We start from the raw sequence: 20627 nt of genomic DNA on the forward strand, positions 1-20627 counted from the left end.
GACTCCTTTACCATGACATGGAGTGAAAACTGTGGTCAAAAACACAGAAAATAAAAAAAAATATCCAGTTTACATTCATTATAGAACATGACAACCATCACCTCCATGCAATCCCCATTAGCAGCAACCATTCCCACATCACATTTCTATATTACAATCATCATGCCCCCTTTAAACAAAATTATTTAAAAAAAAAAATACACAAAATAAACATTGATTTATAAACATAAGCTCTTGTATTACGAATTAAAGTAATTTATGACATTGGTTTATCAGTCCTTAACCATAGATGCAACTGGATTCTCCCTCTAGCTGCAAGCCATTTGCCTTCCCTCTTTCTAATGGCCTAACAAAACATGAAGTGATGCGCCTGACTTGTATAAACTTTATCGACAATCAAACCAATACAACACTGAACAGATAACATAATGAATATTAAACAAAACAGTCCTCCTGAATAGAGGGAGCTCACATATACCACTTCATACTACTACTACTGCTACTCTTCTGACATATCCCACATTTATTTATTATACATTAAAAACATACACAAAAATATAAATTCATACATAAATTATTTATTTAGTCACAAAACTGTAATTTCAGTATAAAAGTTATAAGAAAACTCTATATCCGAGATCCAGATAATATACTGAACATTTGAAAACATTTGAAAAATATCACATTGAATTCTATACAAAGAACAAAAATAACAGCGTCATTTTAGAACACTTCAAACATTAAAAAATATGGCACCTTAACTATGAAAAAATGTGAATGTGTCAAATAAAAGAAATGAATCAGTGTCTGCTAATTAATAGACAGCATTATATTTAGTGTAGCATTAAGTTTATATTTGTTGTGTTTATGTTAATGATTTACACATCATTATGTTATCATACTAGTAATATTTTGACAACACTTCTTGGTTACTTAAATAGCTGTGTCTACACACATAACATAAACCAACTTGAATAGTGTCATTTGAACATTGGAAATGCTCTTAATAGAAAAGCTTCCTTAGAAAGCAGACTTGTTCTAATAAATGCCACTGTGCAAAACAGTGATCGCAGTCATCATTGCCCCTGCTGTAAGTATACTTTATAAACCCAGGTCCAGAGGTGGGTAGAGTAGTCAAACATGTATTCAAGTGAAAGAACTGCAACTTCAGAATCATATTACTGAAGTAGAAATACAAATTAGTGATCCAAGAAATTATTCAAGTAAGAGTAAAAATATATATTTGAGTAAACAGTGTTGTGGAATTTCTTTTCATGTTATAGTAAGTGCCACTGTCTTGACGTAACATCAGATTTATTTTAAGTTTTAAATTTAAGTATGTCACAACGGCTTTCTTTGAATATTTGTTTCTTGCACGACTCATTCAGATATGATTTAGTTGTTGTTATGTTATGAAAATACCAGATTTTTACTGTTATTGGATTATTATTATTATTATAAATTAAGCCAATTTTAGTCCTGATGTGAACTTGGTTTGGTCCTGTTCTAGTTCTTGATAAGTCCAGGTCTGGTTCAGGTTTAAGTTCAGGTTTATTCCTATTTTAGTACCAGTTTTGATGTGATGAATGTGAATACACTTTAGTCACAATGGAAGCCAAAACCGTTATTCAAGTAAGAGTACTTACACTGTGTATGTTCCTCAAGTAGGAATCAAAGCATCCTGTCTGAAAACTACTGCACAATGTTTCTCAGTTATTTAAAAAATGGACTTGAGTAAAAGTAACAGTGTGAGTACTACCCACCTCTCACCAGGTCTCGTTAAAGACACTGTGTAGAGCACCCCTTGTTGGTGAGTTTGCCCATTGCCTGTTCATCTGCCTGTCTACACTGAGGTATTATTACATTACATTGTTGACAGACTTCCAGTAGCTGTCAAACTATGCAGTCAAGCCATCTCCAGCTCCAGACCATTCATGTCCTTGTTAAAATTTAAAATATTGACTCTTTGTCATCGCCATCCTTACTGAGAGGTGTCCTTGCACTCTCCTCCATTGACCCAAACACGACCAGCTGTCTCTCCTGCTCCTGACGGGTCTTTGGTAAGTCTTTAGAAGGTGTGGTCAGTCGAATGAAGCGCTGGAAAGAAATGTCATTATTACGTAATTAGATGAATGTATTAGTCAGAATCTCAATTTCAAGTAGTACGATTGTTGTGAGATGAGTGCAACATGATTGTATAAATATTCATGCATACTGCAGCACTATGAAATAAAGATTACTTATGAATTAAAAAGTACAACTGTCACTTTCAGGGTTGTGGTTAGTGTTAGGTTTGTAGTTAGGGTTATGGTTATGGTTGTGGTTGGGTTTGTAAACACAGCTCTGGTGGTGGATACCGTTGAATTATAGTACCACTAGATGGCAGTACAAGAAGGACTTTAGAATGCATCTGTTTTGGTATGTGAGTGACTATGTTGATATCATATCCTTATTGAGTCTCTAACAGAACAGAGCTTTTACATTTAGTGTGTTAAATAGTATAAAAAAAACTTACTTCCTTCAGTGTTCCAGGAGTGGTGTAGAGTTTGAATATAATCCAAAGAGGAATGCACAACATGGAGGACAGAGCCAGGACCCAGCCGATGGCATAACCCCACCACGGATACATGTACACACCATTGTACTTCAGAGGGGTGTACTTAATCAATGAGAAGGCAAAGGTCCCCTAAAACACAAGGCACACATTCAAATCATGCAGTAAGAAAATCACATTAAAGGGGCACTGTGTAACTTTTATGATCTGCTTGTTTCTAATGGAGATGTTATTGCTTTGCTTGGAAGTTGCCACGTAATGACTATTTTTGGCAATAAAAACACTGAGCACTGAATAAAGCACTGAATAAATGAAAGATATATAGTTTAACACCATACCATGTAACATTTCAGGCAAAGTAATAACATTTTCATCACAGGACATGTAGGTGATTGGAAAATTTGAGACACTTACCAAGCATGTGGCCGGGGTGAAGAATAGCCAGCAGTATTTGATGATAGGACCAGGGCGATAACCAATCATGTCCTCTATGTTGTCATAGAAACGTTCAGCGCCTTTAACAGAATGTGGTAGAAAAGAGTGTATTAAAATATGATTAAAAATTACATTTTAAAAAGGATATTGGATATGGTACAGAGGAAGGACAGTGAATATGGGTAGAATGATGCTGAGGTTAGAGCTGCCACCAAATAGGAGGGCAAGAAGAAGACCAAAGATTCATGGATGTGAGAAGCCTTAATAAGCCTTAGTACTTGTAGTATCAAAAAGTGGGCAAACAAAAATGTCTCTTAAATAATAAATATAATAAATCATGTGCATTGCGTACATACCTCTTTATCTATCTACTCCTAACCTTACGTGGTCAAAGGCTGTGCATGTCATTGCAGGCATCATGAAACAGATAATTTACAGACTTTGCTCACCATAAATCCAAGCAATGCAAACAGTTTCAAAGATGGACACGAACAGGAGGCACATCCCACTCGCAGCATAGTAATCGAACAACTGGAAAATGTACAGACCGCCCTGGAAGATAAGAAAATACTGTCAGACATCTGTGGTATTTAAACAGTCCGGATTACACTTTTTATGATCTATGTTAGAATGTTGTTTCTCTTCAAAAACATACCTAAAGTTGTGTTTTGTTTCATTCACACATGTTTATTTTAGGTTTTCCAATTTTAACAAAAGTGACTGTGCACAGAGCATATTATAAAATCAAGGTGTTTTTGAATTTGTCCCTAGTTTATGGGTGAACATTCTTCTAACTAAATATTTGTAGTTAATCTATATTTGCATAGTTTGTTATAAAATAGCATGACCCCTTACATAAGCATTCCTGGAAATCTGTGTTTGATCTGTTGTACCTCTGTCAACATGACGAGTCCCAGAAGGAAAGAGGCCACAGAGACCCCCAGGATGAAGAGCTCTCTGCGATTTTTACGGCGAAACACGGCCGGATACATGTCCACCATCGCTGTCACCAGGCTCTCCACGCACACAAACTGACACGGACAAATAACAGTCAAAAAATGTTACATATATCCATGGAATTCAGAATGATTCAAAATTAGGACTGTTGCCATGGCGCTTAACAATGTAATAACTAAATATTATATCTTTTGATTGGTAAAAGTCCCCAAAAAGTTTCATATATAGTTTCGTTTAAAGGTACATTATGCAATTTTCCTGGTTCAGGGACTATCTTCTGGTGGTCTCCATGGAGATGTTATTGCTCTACCTAGAATATTCAACTGTATAGCATTGATTTTTTCTTTCTTGATGGAAGCAAGCTCACAGCTGCACAAAGAATGTTTTTCAAGGTATTTTGATCAATAAAAATTGCAATAACATGGTTAGATGGTACCGTAAACATACATCAGCAATTTGCAGGAAAAATTAGATCCAATAAAGCTAGTTCCATGCGTATGGTAATCCCATCGAATCCCACACGTATCACCAAGTAAGAAAATAAAACTGGATAATGAAGTAAGTAAGTCACAGTGGGTGTATACTGATTGCTGGGAAAATGGGTTGATCAGCAAAATGGTGTCTTGGAAACAAGCAATTAAAGATTGCTCAAATATGCACGAATCACTCCAAAAACTTTGAGAGGGTAAATGGTGAAGTGAAACAACCAGGGACATCACTAGACATACAGCTATCCTGAGGCACCAGTCCCTTTCATTTATACCTACATTTTTCTCAAAAGTCTGATATATTTAATCTCTTTCAAGCCGGGCTGTCTGGGGTCCCCCATTAGGAAATTTTGTACAAAACATATGCAATTTCATGTAATCTGAAGGATTTTCAATGAATAAATGCATGTAGCAGCCTAACTGACAATTATCTCCCAAAATAAGCATTCAACTATTTTATCATGAAGACTTCAGCCTCTGCTTTGAAACAGCTGGATCCACTCTTTCATCCAACCCACCACTGTATTCTCTATGAAAAAGTGGGTTGGCCATCACTGTTTTTTAGAAGAGAACAGCAATGTATGAAATGCATCATAATGCATAAGGGACGACTTCAAAAGCTCCCAGAATACCTCACGTTATTTATTGATGCTTTTATAGTCAAAATGGGTGTTTCTCAATTCTTAGGATCCTTCCTCCATAGACCACTCTGTAGCACTCCTCAGGAGCTGAAGCAGATCCTGTGTCCTGCTCAGACGGCCTGGAGCACATCAGGTTCTTGAGGGAGCGACTGCACCATGTCACATGGCCAGTTCAAATGTGATAGCACTCAAGAGTTTTAACAAAAATCAATGCTTCTACAAAAGAATCGTTTTCAGAAGTGTCTTTATGTCAGTCATTCCAACATGTGAATAATAAAGGCCAAGTGAATCATCTGTTATTTAGCCTAATTATTCACACCTTGCAGGTGTAAATAAAATAGCTACATACACGTAAATGTAAAAGTCAGGTCTACAGCTCTAGTTTATTTAATTAAACAGGGCTACAAAAGCTTCAGGAGATGCTTAGTGCTGGATTTCGACAGTAAAGTGGAGGATAGTTCGGACCCACCCACACCTGTTGTATCTGACCTGCCCACTGATTACAGTTGACATGCATCACAGAACTGTAGCCTATAACCTGTATCTATGTACAGCTTGCTCAGCTCATACTGTGAGCATCTATCATCTATTTCTAGATGTAATTTTTCAGGTTTGAGACTTACCTGACTGTCCAAACCAAGAAAGACAATCATGATGAAGAAGCAGCAGGCCCACAGAGGAGAGAAGGGCATCATAGAGACAGCTCGAGGGTACGCTATGAACGCCAAACCTGGGCCTGCCAAAAAATCATTTAAAAACACATTGAATTTTAATTTAAATATTGGTGAATTACAAGTATTTATTTTTGCAAATTATGAAACCAGAATGTGGCTTCATCACCTACATTTTAATGTTTGGAATTTAAATCCATGAGATTATTGCTTTATTGCTTATTGATTATTGTTACATAGTGCATAAAGTGAAACTTTGGCAGTCCCATCTCTGACCCTTGTATACTGTCATTGTGTCCTTGGGCAAGACTCTATACCCAAAACTGTCCCACCTTTACCCACGGTGCAAGTGATGGTTTTGTGTGAGATATATCAGTCAGCAGCCAGATTGGCAGTCATGTTTTGTGTCAGTTAGCCCCAAGGCAGCTGTGACTACAGAAGTAAGTTGCCACCCCTGAGTGATGTAGTGTAAACTGCCTAAAGTACCTGATTCTGCCACTTCTGAGATGGGGACGTTTTGCTCGTACGACATGAAGCCCAGGATGGAGAAGATGGCGAATCCTGCCATGAAACTGGTGCCACTGTTCAGGAAGCACAGGCACAAGCAGTCTCTACAAAAGAAAAATGAAATGCACTTATTAAAACTATATAACAGCGTGAGGGACTGACTTTTGACATTTCCCTCTCTTTCTATACTCTTTCTGTTAACTGAGCCCAGGAGCACTGAAAATAATTATTCTATTAGGGTCTGGAATTACATAGGAGCAAACTCAGTCCACTCTTTTTTAAACATTTCTTTTTGAAAAATTACACTATGTAATTTTGGTGGAATCTCCATGTCTCCATGGAAATGTTATTGCTATGCCTGGCATGTTCCACAGTATGGCATTAAAGATACCTATGGTACCTATGTGTTTTTAATGACAGGTGTTTTTTATTGTTCAAAAATACCTAAAAAAAACAAGCATTCTTACTGTGAGCAGGGTCGCCCTTTAGATTGGTTTAATGCCATACTATGTGGCATTTCAGTTAAAGCAAGAAAATCTCCATGGACACAAAAAATATATATCACATGCTCCACCAGGAAAAAAGTTACATAGTGCACCTTTAAGGCAAATTAAATCTCAACCAGCCTTTGGTTAGTTGGTCAGAGTGAATGCTCTCCAGATTTAGTCTCCCACTCTCACCTGTAGCAGTTGTTGTTGTATTTGTTGTAGCTCCCGAGGGCAGTGAGGCAGCCCAGACAGATGGCATAGGAAAAGAAGATCTGAGTGCCAGCGTCCATCCACACCTGCAGGAGTGTTAAAAGGCTTAGAGGAAGACCAATATTGCCAGAAATACACACATAATGGTAACTTTTTTTGTATTTTCCTAATTTGTTTCCTTGAGCGTTCATATTTTGCCTATAGGGATGATCTAATATGGCCGATACAATATTTGTCTTGTTGTTGACGTCTTTGCAAATGTTACAGATTAAAAATAGTTTTAAAATTAATTTTACTTTATCTTCCAAATGCAATAGTTACTCAACAGGTGTTTGATCATCAGATTTCTTTTGTGCATGTATACAGACCTAATTATTGTGTCATCTGATTATGATTTGTGCCATGTAAATGTACTCTCTAAGCACCTTTACCCTGATTCCTAACCCGGGCTGACCTGACATAACCCAGGCCAAAACCCTTAACGGTCACAGACACTTCAGGACCAGAAGAGCAGCACTTTGCCTTGTTCACTCTGAAAAACTACAGGCCCTTCAACATTCAAATGAACTTTGTGTTTAGTGATGGAGAGGTTTCTGTGCCCAGGGTGAAAGAACTGAGAGCAGAGGCTGAGAATCTGACAAGAACTAACAACAACTTAAGATTTGGAACCAAAGAAAGTATTCAGGAGACAGCTTCACAAAATGAACTTAGTTTGTCCTGAATTACATTTTAAAGGAGACATGTTATGCTGTGACTGTGATATTTAGTAACTCATTACTAACTAGCACACATGTAGATAATGATTTTACATTTTGTTCAATGGAAAACAAACTCTCAACATACCGGCAACGCTTATTCATAGAAATAGATCTGTTGACCTCTTGTTCAAAACTCCAGCTGATTATACAATGCTTGCCCCTCTTACCTTTAAATCAACTCTCATTTAAGGGCTTCACATTATTGTGCAGATTATTCTGAGATGTATTCAAATCAATGGCTTGACAAAATTTAACAATTTAGTCATCTTCCCAAAAAGTTTCTTTGCTTAAGTTCTTATTATACTTCTTCAAAAACTAGTACCAATTTGTTTTTGTTTTTTTTCTTGTAATGGTGCGTCTTGGGCAAATCATAAATAATAAGAACTACATTTTTAGAAGTAATATTTTTCAGAAATTCATTAATACTGGAAACAGAACATCTGAATGAAATATCACATGTATTTTATGCAGCTCATTTGAGTAATGACAGCAGTTTAATAAAGCATGAAGGAAACATGAAGAGACAAGAAAGACTTCATTCATAACAAACACATACTTTATAATTATTTCATTGTCTTGCAAAGCCCTTTTAATAGTTTTTTTATGCATATAACATTTATGATGACTTTTAGTCAAATGTGATGAATTAATTGTGGAACAAAAAGCATTCTGCACTGGAGTACTGTGCAACTTTATTCAAAGGTTTATATATAAAATGAATTAATGAAATAACAAATCTGGGACCAGAGTCTCAAACTGCAAAAGTAATTTATCTACAGATACAAATACAGCAACCTAACCTAACCTAACCTAACTTTATGAATAGTTTATTAAGAATGATGCAGGCTTAGTAACTATTCCAATAAGGAGGAGTTTGATTATTAGGCTAATCAAGTAGTTGCCTAGCCTGAATCATTCATAATAAACTAACTTGTTGATTAGGAATGAAGCCTTCGTGCTTTATTAAGGCACATTACGTGCCATTAATATAAAGTGTTGGTGCCAAATATTCTCTAAATCAAACTATAATGTGTATGTTAATTACACGGATGTCCTGATGTACCTGAGGATCTGACAGTCTGGAGAGGTCTGGATACAGGTAATAGTGGATCCCTCCCATGGCCCCAGGCAGCGTCACTCCTCTGATCAACAGAACTATCAACATCAAGTACGGGAATGTGGCTGTGAAGTACACCACCTGCACAGGTAATACAGTAAACTAAAATATTAAAGGTGCACTCCATATTATTGTGTTGACAGGAATGTTCCACATATGGTATTAAGCCTATCTATCTCCATGGAGACAAGCAGTTGATATCACCAGACCAAGTCACTATGGAGAGGCAACCCCACTTCCAGTAGAAATACCAGTTTTTCAGGATATTTTGAGCAATAGTATTAACGCCATAATGTGAAATATTCCTTGTTTTTAGAGGCAAAAAGCTCACACAGAAACAGGGAGAACATGCAAACTCCACACATAACCAAAGACCTTCTAGCTGTGAGGCAAGACTCTACCACTGTGCTACCCTGTTGTGTATGCTATTGCTTGGCTTGGAATGTTCCACAGTATGGCATTCATCTATTCACTTATATTTTACAGGTAAAAAACACACAAAAAACACAGTCTTACTGTTACCCTCCCCACAAATCTGATCTGTGAGATTTATAAGCTTAATGCCATAGAGTGGAACATCCTAGGCAAAGCAGTAACATCTCCATGGAGACGAGCAGGTGTGGAACCCTCCACCAGAAAGGTTGCATAGTGCCCTTTTAAAGAGGACCTATTGTACTTGTGCCTGCTATATAGTTATAATCATTATGCTCTAATTTGGACATTTTAAATTGCAATATTGAAAAAATGAGTCATCACAACAAAGAGCTGTGTGAAGTGTCACGACAATGAAGTGGGTACGGTGTAGACCGGTGGTGGTGAACACAGGAGTCGGCAAAAAAGTGATTGCTCAAATATGCACGAATCACTCCAAATACAATTTCAGGTAAGTAAATGTTGAGGGGAAACAACTATAACATGCTTAAAAGATCTGAAATGTCCATTTTGCAATTTATCTTTAACGATAAATTGTTGTTTGTCACAGATGAGGCCTCACCTTCCCTGTGGACTTGACCCCTTTCCAGATGCAGAAGTAACAGATGATCCAAGCTGCCAGTAAACACAGCACCAGGTCCCAGTTCAGAGCGCCGATGTGATGGAGGCCAGAGGAGAGACGCAGCACCCTACGCCTAGAGAGCATCCACAGACAAACATAAATACAATATAATACAGTACGGACAAACAAAAAACTCATTAACAGAGGAAAAGGTGGATTTTTAACTGCCCATTGTTTCAAATTGAGCTGGACGGTCAGTCAGTTTCATATTATGTAAAATTAAGAGTTTTTAACCACATCATAACAGTGTTCCTTCATCATTAGTTTACTCCAAGTTGTATTCTAAAAAATGTATTTTCACCTACCACCTATCTCCGCCCAGTTCTCTGTGCTTACATGTAATCATTTTAAAAAGTCACACTCTGGGCTTCAAAAAAGGTCAGTATACTAGAAAAAAGCATATTATGATTTCATCTTCAAAATAAGTTCTTATAGTCTATTTGTACATATCTTTATTCATGTCCGTATTTTCGCATATACAGTACATAGATCAGGTCATGCGAGGACACGACCTGACAAATAAAGACACTTACTCCCAGAACTCAATCACGGGAGAGGTGGCGTTGTCATGGTAACCTGTGGAGCGGTTCCCCCTCTGAAACTCCATGCAGGAATCTTGAATGAAAAGAGGACAGAAAGGGGTGAGAAAGAAGCATAGAAATCCAAGCGTTCTCCGAGGTTTCCAAGTTACACAGAGGCCAGTGGGACAAAGCATGTGAAAGGAGAGGGAAGGAGTGAAAGGAAAGATGGAGTTTTCCCAGAAGTATGACAGGACGTAGTAAGAAGGCACGGAAATGGGGAAGAAAAATCAAGATCAGGAAATCAGGATTCAGAAATACAGACAGAAACATGAACTTGCTAATTAAGAAATAGCTTGAAATATCTTGTATATAAAAACAAACAAGAACCATCTCTGCTGTATAACAAGTGCAGAAAAAATTGTATCTAATGAAATACATATTTTTTATTTACAGTATTTATTATAACTTATTTTAAATTATAGCTTGAAGGGCCCATATTATGTTGTTTTCTGATCTATGTTTTAATGTTTTTTCCTCATCAAAAACATACAAACCCTACTTTTTTTTCATAGTTCTTTTCTCAAACAGAAAATACTAGTGATGTCATGTGGTAATACAGGAAGTGCTCCACTGTGACTTTAAACTCCAAACACGTTCACCAGAATCATTTGGATAATTTAAGTCCTGGAATTTCTAATCGTAATTAAGTAAAAAGTAAAAGTTAGCTGTTAACTCAAAAACTACAACTTTGTCAACTTTGTGACATCACAAGGTGGAACAGAGCATTTTGGGCTTTGGAGATGTTACAGACTAATAATAAAGATTACTTAATTCAGACACTTTATGTGTGAATGAAACAAAACACAACTCTGGGTATGTTTTTGATGAGGTAACAGCAATTTTGCATAATATGGGACCTTTAAAAAAAATGTCCCTCAAAATTTTGAGATTTGATTGTAAACGTGAGTAATTCATGATTGTTTTTGCAAGTCGATTGTGAATAAATATTTGCCTCTAATTCAAAATATAAATATACAATTTCTGCTAACAACTAGCCATAAAGGCTACAGGTTTGTTTACTCTCTATGGAGGGATAATATCTGTAATTATCTTTGTAGCATTAGTAGTAGTAGTAGAAAATGGAGTACAACCAGTAGAGCAGTGACAGAAATTGCAATAGTAGCAGTAGTAGTAGTAATAGTAGGAGTAGTACTAGTAGCAGTAGTAGTATAGTAGTGGTAGTAGTGGATAGTAGTAGTGATAGTAGTAGCAGTTGTAGTTGTTGGTCCTACCTGTGTTCCAGGTGTTGTTGCAGGAGGCCCAGGGCAGGTCCCAGGTGAAGGAGTGGGATAAGTAGAAGATAGCCCAGGCTAACACTATGATGTAATACACGTTCAACAGAGCCACGATGACCTGCGTCGCATATCCCACTCCTACACAGCCACGAGAAAAGATACACCCAAAGGATTATTAAAAGATTAGATAATAGAGACCCAAGTTTAAATGAACTTAAAGATATGTGGTGAAACCTAAAAAAGTTCATTTGTTTGATGGGGGCTTTCCGTATATTTAAAGGTGCACTAAGTAACTTTTCTTGGATGCAGACATCGCTACGTGCTTGTTGAATGATGTTGTCGCATTACCTGAAATGTTCCAAAGAACTAATTTCAATGGAGACAAGCAACTCACAGTAACAAAGCCTGCATTTCTGTAGCAACACACCTGTAATTGGATAAATGCAAGCTAGATAAGTTTAATGCCACACTGAGGAACATTCCAGGTAATGCAACAGCATCTCAATGGAGAAAAGAAGGGGTTGGATAGAAAGGTTTCATAGTTCACATTCAATTATGCGACCAATGCCAATGTCTATGTCAAATGTATTTACAAAGCACGTTTTAAACAACCTCAGGTGACCAATGTGCTGTACAGGCAAGTGCATAGGACAAAATACACAAAAAAGCTAAAGAACTACTAACACAATATGATCTGATCTACACTGAATTAAAAGCCAAAGCAAAAAAAAGCTTATTTTTAGTTTTAAACTCCTCCACAGATTGGACTGAAGTGAACATGAAGGGGCAGGATATTCCACAGTTTAGGGGTCGGCACTCAAAATGCTGTGAACACAAGCCAGGACTTGAGAACAACATGGAGGAGATGATCTGCTGATCTAAGGGCTCTGGGAGGTGGAACAGGTACCCAGGTGCCAGTGAGTTCAAACATTTAAAAACAAACAGTAAGATTTTAAAATCAATCCTATACATAACTGGGAGCCAGTGCAAAGTGCAGAGAAGAGGCGTAATGTGTTCACATTTTCTCGTGCCTGTCAGTACATGGTAGATGATTCTGAACACCCTGCAGTCGCTGGAGAGAGTTTTACTCCATCTACGTACAGTGAATTGCAATACTCCAACCAAGAGCTATTTCAAAGTTATTATTTGGGAGATACTTTTGAATTTGGGCAAGAAGCTTGAATCTTGTCTGTATGACAGCATTAATTTATCTGTCAAATTTAAACAAGGAGGACAAATCACACCAAGATTGGCCCAATAGCACTGTCAATGTGCAGATTGGTCAGAGGGTTTTAGTTTTATTTTAGTTTGGAGACAAAAAATTGGTATTAATCCAATTCTCAACCCCGTTGATAAGGCTGCCAATGACGTCACACTATTTTCAACAATTATTTGCAAATAAATTTTCATCCATGAAACAGTGAAACAGAACATTATACTTTTTAAAAAAAATCAAACCTAATGGCAGCATATACAGTGAAGAAAAGGATAGGGCCCAAACTAGACCCTTAGGGAACCCCACAGCTGAGAGGAGATAGTAGCCTACTCTAGTTTTCTTTAAACTGGGTTTTAAACTTTTACCTTCAAATAGAGGGCAAATCTTCCTCCAGCAGGTGATGCCCCCTTCGCTGGTGTACTGCCCCAGAGCTGTCTCCAAGAGGAACACAGGGACCCCACAGGCAAACAGGAAGATCAGGTACGGGATGAAGAATGCTCCTATAAGAAAAAAAAAAGTCATGCATTAAAAAATACACATTGCATAATAAAAATAAGTAATAATTAGAAAAGTAAAAATAAATAAAGTAAAAATTAAAATTAAAAATTCAATCTGGTGATGGGATGGTGCAGATCTCTTCTGTCAGTCTACCCCAAAGCAGCTGTGGCTCCAGCAGTATTTTACCACCAAAAGTGGAGAGTGAATAATGACGACAGTGTAGTGCTTTGAGAGGTTTATCAAGTGTGTAAAGTACAATATAAATGTACTGCATCCTTACATATGCCATCAAAACAGTAGTGGACATAGTATCGTGTACAATAGGCAGAGGAGGGTAGAATAGTCATAAATTACACTTGAATAATACTAAAGCAATTTCAAAATAATGTAGTAAAAAATAAATTAGTGACTGTCTGGATGTAACGTCTGATTTATAATTTAAAGTCATGTAATTGGAAGGACAAAACATAAAAATAAAAAAGTGGGAGAAGTGACCAAAACTTTTACTCATGTACGAGTTCTGTTACATCATAAAATATAATACTTAAGTAAGAGGAAAAGTATGGTATCAAAAACCACAGTTTTTAAGTTACTTGAAAATGGATTATTTATTTATTTCAATCCAACTTTTAGTCAAACAATTATTTCTATTTTTAATTTTTTTAATAACATTTACTCAAAAAAAAAAAAAAAAAACAAGGAAAAGGAAAAGATTATGAATACACCTCATTAAAAACCAGCAGACTCATTTGTTTCAGTTTGATATAATAACAGTGGTGTCTGCGTGGTAGACATGTTTACAGCCTATGGCATGTAGCTTAGTGCCACTTTACTGATTTTGTACTCATAGAGCCTCCTTTTGTTGACTTTTATTTTTGTATTGTAATTCTAATTTTTTTAAATGCCCTTCCTTAACCTACATTAAAGCTACTTATTATATTTTACTAACTTGCGTTACCTTCCTTTTTTCCCTAGGAAATGGTTTGTAACACTTAGTTATACCTCACATAATGATTATTAAAATAGTCAACAATTATTTCAATTGTTGATTATTCTTATTAAAAGTTTGGAGTTTTTTGTCTTTTTTAAATATGGGTTAATAGAGTTAACAAGTTCACTGACTTGATGTTAAAAACTGGCTCTTCATATTGAAATTCAAATGTTTTTATTGCTGAAAAAATGACAATTTTTTAACCCAGGGTCTAATCTTTTTAATAAGTAAGTAGAGCGATGTAGAGTGATGATGGGGGTAGGTGAAAGCTGACATTTTCTGCGCACTCAAATGCAGGACAAAATATTACTCAAACATGCATGAATTAAACCAAATGAAACTCATAACATGGTTAAAAGCTCATAAAGGTCGATTTAGCATCATCTGTTCCCATAACATGTTATCATTTGCGTCCCTTGTCTCTCACCTCCTCCGTTCTTATAGCAGAGATATGGAAAGCGCCACACATTGCCCAGGCCGATGATCTCTCCAGCCACAGACAGCACAAACTCCAGCTTGTTGCCCCACTGGCCCCTCTCGTCCATCTTCTCTGAAGGAGGCACGTTCAGGGTCCCTCCTGTGGGGGCGGAATGTCTGGCCTGGTCTACAGAGGTAGCAAAAAAGGTAAATATGGTGCAATGTTTCTAGTGCTGGGTGTGCATTCAGAACTGTCCATCCTTTTAATCAGAATCAGAATCAGAATCTTTTTATTGCCATCGTGTGTGAACATTGTGATAAAGTGCAACATAAAACACACTGAATAAATACAAATGCAAATAAGGGCATGCACAAAGTTAAAAAGATATGCTTAAAAAATCAAATAAAATACTTAAAGGTAGAAAATATATACAACAGCAGCATCAGAACAACAGTGCAAACATGACTTATTAAAGTGACCGGTGTTATAAAGTGTCCAGTTTAGTGCAGTTATTATAAAGTGTTCATGAGACAAACAGCAGAGGGGAAGAAACTGTTCTTATGACGAGAGGTTCTGGTCCCAATGGACCGTAGCCTCCTGCCAGAGGGAAGTGGCTCGAATAGTCCATGTCCAGGGTGAGAGGTGTCAGCTGCTATACGGCCTGCTCGCCCCCGAGTCCTGGAGACGTACAGGTCCTGTATAGATGGAAGGCTGCAGCAATCACCTTCTCAGCAGAGCTCACAATGCGCTGCAGTCTCTGTCTGTCCCTAAACTTGTCAGAGTAAAAAAAACAAGACTGTCTTGATGCACTTCGTGTGAGTGGTGCCCATATAAAGGTATATGGTATAAAAGGTGTGAGGTATAAAAAAAAAAACCAAAAACACACACACACTTTGGAAACCACCGAGTACAATACAACAAGTCTGATTAAGATGCCTTATCAATTGCTTTTCTAATATATATTATTTTCTTAACTGTAACTCCCCGAACTCCTTTCTTTTATGAACATACAATTGTTCCAAAAAGTTTGAATATGTAAATGTTGATTTGTACACTGATAAATAAAATAATCTATCCTCCTGAGACCCGGCCCATTCATTTGTGTCTTTTACAATGGACATTTTGTTCACCTGTATCTTTCTTAAGTATTTGGAGTAACCCTCCCAAGTCATCCTGGGCTTTCCAATGATGTGTCATGTGATGGGTTTGCATGCTGGGAACTTTACTGTTTTCCTCTATCAATATGGCTGCCATACCAACAACAACATTTTATGGAAAGAGGAGAGGCAAGTCAAATATTCTTTATCTATTGCTATTTTTACCATGATAATTATATATTTTCTTGTTCATAAACATGTTAAGAACAACATTTTTACATCTGAAAACAGTTTCATTATTTCTGTTTTGAAATATCAGGCATTTAATGAAAGTCAACTGTAGTGGACACCAGGACCATTTTAATGTATTTAATGACTGCACATCGTTGCAGGTGAAAGAAGTGAAGCAGAGAGGATTCTATACCGGATAGTAGAGGGAGATTCAGATTTGGAGCTTTCAGATGAGGAAAAGGATGAGAATGAGGAGTATCAGCCTGTGATAGGTGAAGATGATGATGATGGAGAGGAAAAAGATGCAGGAGAATCGGATGAGACAGAGTCAGAGGCAGAGAGGCAGCAGCAAAGTCGTCGTGCTCTGTGGGCCAGGAGTAACTTGTATGTTTTATTTAGTTTCAGGCTAATGTATTATATTTTATGATCATGCTAGATGATTGTAGTATTTGTAATAGGTGTAAATGCTGTTAAATATATGCAAGTTACCTAAAAATATGCTTATAAACTTTGTTGGTCAATAGGGAGTCATATCACATCCATGACACTGAAATTACTGCATTAATCCAAATTGATGTGAAAAAAAAAACTCCTTTTATTATTATCCTTGATCCCCCCACCCCCACCCCACCCCACCCCCATCATAACAGATTCAGACCTGTGCTACCTAGCCTTCCTGCCTATCAAGATGACCCTACAATCTGTGAACACTGGAGTCCAATTCAGTACTTTTCACAGTACATCGATAACAGAATCTTTGAGGATCTGGCAGCTTTTACAAATCAAAGACAGCTGCAAACTACAGGAGTGTCACTGAATACTACTGCCCAAGAAATTAAGATTTTTTTTGGCATATCAGTACATATGGCCTGCCTTGGCTATCCCAGAGTCAAAATGTTTTGGGCTAAAAAGACTAAAGTGCCTGTTATTACCAGGAAAATGACAAGAGATAGGTTCTACAAGCTGAGGAGATCAGGCAGTATGTGCCAGGCCAAACCCTACTGGCCTAAAGGTTTTAGTGCTTGCCTCGCCAAACGGACTAATCCTGGATTTCGAGGTTTATCAGGGCAAGAACACCTTTATGGGCCAAAGACTGGGAGTTGGAGCTGCAGCGGTGTTGCGAATGGTCGAGTCAGTTCCTGCAGGAACTTATGTGTTTTTTGATCGATATTTCACAACGATCAATCTCATGGACACTTTGCTCTCAAATGGTCTTCCAGCAACTGGAACCATTATGAAGAACCGGCTTCCAAAGCAATGCCAGCTGCCAGGAGATAAGCAGCTGAGAGGGGCTTCAGTGACATTGGTCCGGAGGGGACCTGAGCTGGCAGTGACAAAATGGTTTGATAATAAACCAGTTCTGATGGCCTCCACTGTCTATGGTAAAGATCCAGAGGATATCTGCAGCAGATGGTCCAACAAAGACAAAGGTCATGTCCAAGTGAGATGGCCAGCAGTAATCAGGGAATATAATAACAACATGGGTGGCCTAGACCTCTGTGACCGAATGCTGAGCTTCTACGTATGTGTACGTATGTGAATCACATAATTGGCTGGAGCAGCTCGTCCCCGGTCACACTCACTGACTCACACTGAAAAATAGCGCAGAATGAATTGTTGTGGTATTTATTTTATTTTCAATTCCGGTTCGATTTTTTTGTGCACAGCGCAGCGGGTTGCAGTGAGTGTGGCTGGGATGAGAATCAGCTCCTCCAAATCCGAGGCCATGGTTCTCGACTAGAAAAAGGTGGTTTGCCCTATCCAGGTGGGTGGGGAGTCTCTGCCTCAAGTGGAGCAGTTCAAGTATCCCTTGTTCTCGTCTTGTTCATGAGTGAGGGAAGGATGGAGCATGAGATTGACAGTTAGATCGATGCAGCGTCTGCAGTGTCTGTATTGGACTGTTGTGATAAAGAAGGAGTCGAAAGGCAAAGCTCTCAATTTATTGGTCAATCTACAGCTCTACCCTCACCTATGGTCATGAGCTCTGGGTAATAACCAAAAGGACAAGATCGCAGATACAAGCGGTCGAAATGGGTTTCCTCTGCAGGGTGGCTGGGAGCTCTCTTAGAGATAGGGTGAGGAGCTTGGTCAAACGGGAGGAGCTCAGAGTAAAGCTGCTGCTCTTCCACATCGAGAGGAGCCAGCTGAGATGGCTTGGGCATCTGTTCAGGATGCCCTCTGGATGCCTCCCTAGAGAGGTGCTCCAGGCATGTCTCACCGAGGGGAGGCCCCAGGAAAGACTCAGGACACACTGGAGAGACTATGTCTCTCGTCTGGCCTGGGAATGTCTTTGGCTCCTATCGGAGGAGCTGCAGGACGTGTCTGGGATAAGGGAAGTCAGGGAACAAATATTCACTCAGTTTTAATTTGATGTCTGCAACACGTTCCAATAAAGCTGGGACAGGGGCAACAAAAGAATGGGAAAGTTGAGGAATGTTTTAAATCCACCTGTTTGGAGCATTCCAAAGGTGAACAGGTTCATTGGAAACAGGTGAGAGTCATGTTTGGGTATAAAAGGAGCATCCCTGAAGGGCTCAATCTTTCACAAGGATGGGGTGAAGTTCACCACTTTGTGAACAACTACATGAGCAAATAGACCAACAGTCTAAGAACAAGGTTTCTCAATGTACAATTGTAAGAAATTTAGGGATTTCATCATCTATGGTCCATAATTGTGCTTTACAAAAATAAATTGAATTGAATACCAGATGGGGAAGATATGAAAGGGAGGTGCGCCCTTTCACCTCTCAAGCTCAGAAAAGTTCTGCTTTATCACGGTGATGCAAACTTCAACTAAATATTTCCATTTCAAAATAAAACCCACAGCATAAGCTGCAAACTGGACCTTATTGTGAAAAGTTTGTGAAATGACAATTCACTGTCTTAATGCAGAACATGAAAAATCTGCCCTGTCAAGAGCAACAATGGATTTTAGAATTAATTATTTTAAATTATGCATTGAATGGAACATTTCACTTTACTCCTCACTGCAGTTTTAAACATATGTTGAGATCTTACCAACGTATTGTCCAATATTGGGATTTTTTTTTTCAAAATAATAATAAACTAATGCATTGGATAACAATGCAAAATACATGTTGCAATTAACATTGAATATACACAAGTTGGATTTACATTGTACTGCAATGAGGAAGAATTGACTTTAGTTTGACAAATTTGACTCCAATGTTTTGTTTTTCGACAGCCCCTTAAAAGAGAACACACAACAAAAATGTGCAAAAACAGCTTAGAATATCTAATTCAATACAAAAAATGGATATTTTATTTTTTGTAGTGACACTACTGCCTAAATAATTGCAGCCCTTGAATTAGAAAATTGCATGAGTTAAAATTTCAATTTCATTTCCATAGTGATCACTCGAGCAGCTCAAATTTCTAAAAAACTCAACATTTCAAGACACTTACCTTTCATTTATTCCAACAGTTTTCCAAAACAGAGGCAGAGGAGCAAACAGGGGCCGCGTCTAGTTCACATTTGACTATATAACACACTTGAATGGGCGGAGAGTTCAACTTAACACAAGAGAGCTCCACATTCACATCCCTCCCTCTGCCTCCTCTGTCCAGCACTGCACAAACACATCATGTTAGAATGTTGTTACTGTGGGATTAATGTTTCATGTAACATGATATTATTATACTTGATATATTATACTTTGACCTGTATGTTTTTGTGGGTGCCAGTGTGGCACGATCATGTCATAATGTACTTGGAACATACATGGACGTGGAAGTGCTATGTGCATTTTTGTACCAAGACGTGCAAGATGTGTGTTTCTTAAGAAAGATCAGCATGCTAACTTTGTCTTCAGTGAACCCAGATAACATGTACATGTCTGTATATTCCAAGCTAATCATTAAGAGAATGTGACGTGTGCTACTAGTATATAGAGCCCACTCTGGAGATGTAAAATAGGAGGTTGTGTCGAATCAGTTTGAATGATGCCTGTGCCAGAATAAAGAACCTGGTTTATGGATCTACTTGAGCCTACTGGATTTTTATTTGCGGTGTGCCTCCGGGAAAAGCTGACATTACCTTCTCAAACACAGACTTGGAGCTGTGTTTTGTTTCATTCACACATGTTTCAGTCATGCTGCATTTTTAGTCTGTGTACATGTCCAAAACTCAAATGCTCTGTTCCACCATGTGATGTCATCTAGTAGTAGTTTTCAAGTTCACAGCTCCTTTTACCTTTTGCTCAGTAGAAATAGGCAATTCCAGGTTTGAACTTGTCCAAATGACTCTATTGAAGGAGGAAAGAGTTTAAGAACACAATGGAGCTCTTCCTGTAGTAACACATGACATAAGTGTTTTCCGTTTGAGAGAAGAGTCAGCACAAACATGGAGGGGTTGTGCATTAAACATGTGTGAATGAAACAAAACACAAAGAACACAGAAAATTGCATAATCTGAGCCCTTTAAAGATGGAGATGTTGTTGCTTTGCCTGGAATGGTCCA

General features: G+C 37.9%; 1 protein-coding gene across 1 annotated transcript; it reads right to left on the reverse strand.

Moving 5' to 3' along the window:
• Positions 1–559: 559 nt before the first annotated feature.
• On the reverse strand, positions 560–19656 carry LOC117372464 (sodium- and chloride-dependent GABA transporter 2). Its single transcript, XM_033968280.2, has 15 exons — positions 19574–19656; positions 14829–15005; positions 13278–13412; positions 11694–11834; positions 10414–10495; positions 9821–9953; positions 8773–8907; positions 6934–7037; positions 6233–6357; positions 5699–5811; positions 3883–4020; positions 3439–3541; positions 2969–3069; positions 2516–2686; positions 560–2097 (listed from the first exon to the last, which is right to left on the reverse strand). Exons 1-15 carry the CDS (start codon positions 19578–19580, stop codon positions 1951–1953), a joined length of 1812 nt encoding a protein of 603 aa, XP_033824171.2. The 5' UTR covers positions 19581–19656; the 3' UTR covers positions 560–1950.
• Positions 19657–20627: the final 971 nt, after the last annotated feature.

The sequence above is a fragment of the Periophthalmus magnuspinnatus genome, chromosome 6, assembly GCF_009829125.3.
Source record: "Periophthalmus magnuspinnatus isolate fPerMag1 chromosome 6, fPerMag1.2.pri, whole genome shotgun sequence".
Taxonomy (NCBI): Eukaryota; Metazoa; Chordata; class Actinopteri; order Gobiiformes; family Gobiidae; genus Periophthalmus; species Periophthalmus magnuspinnatus.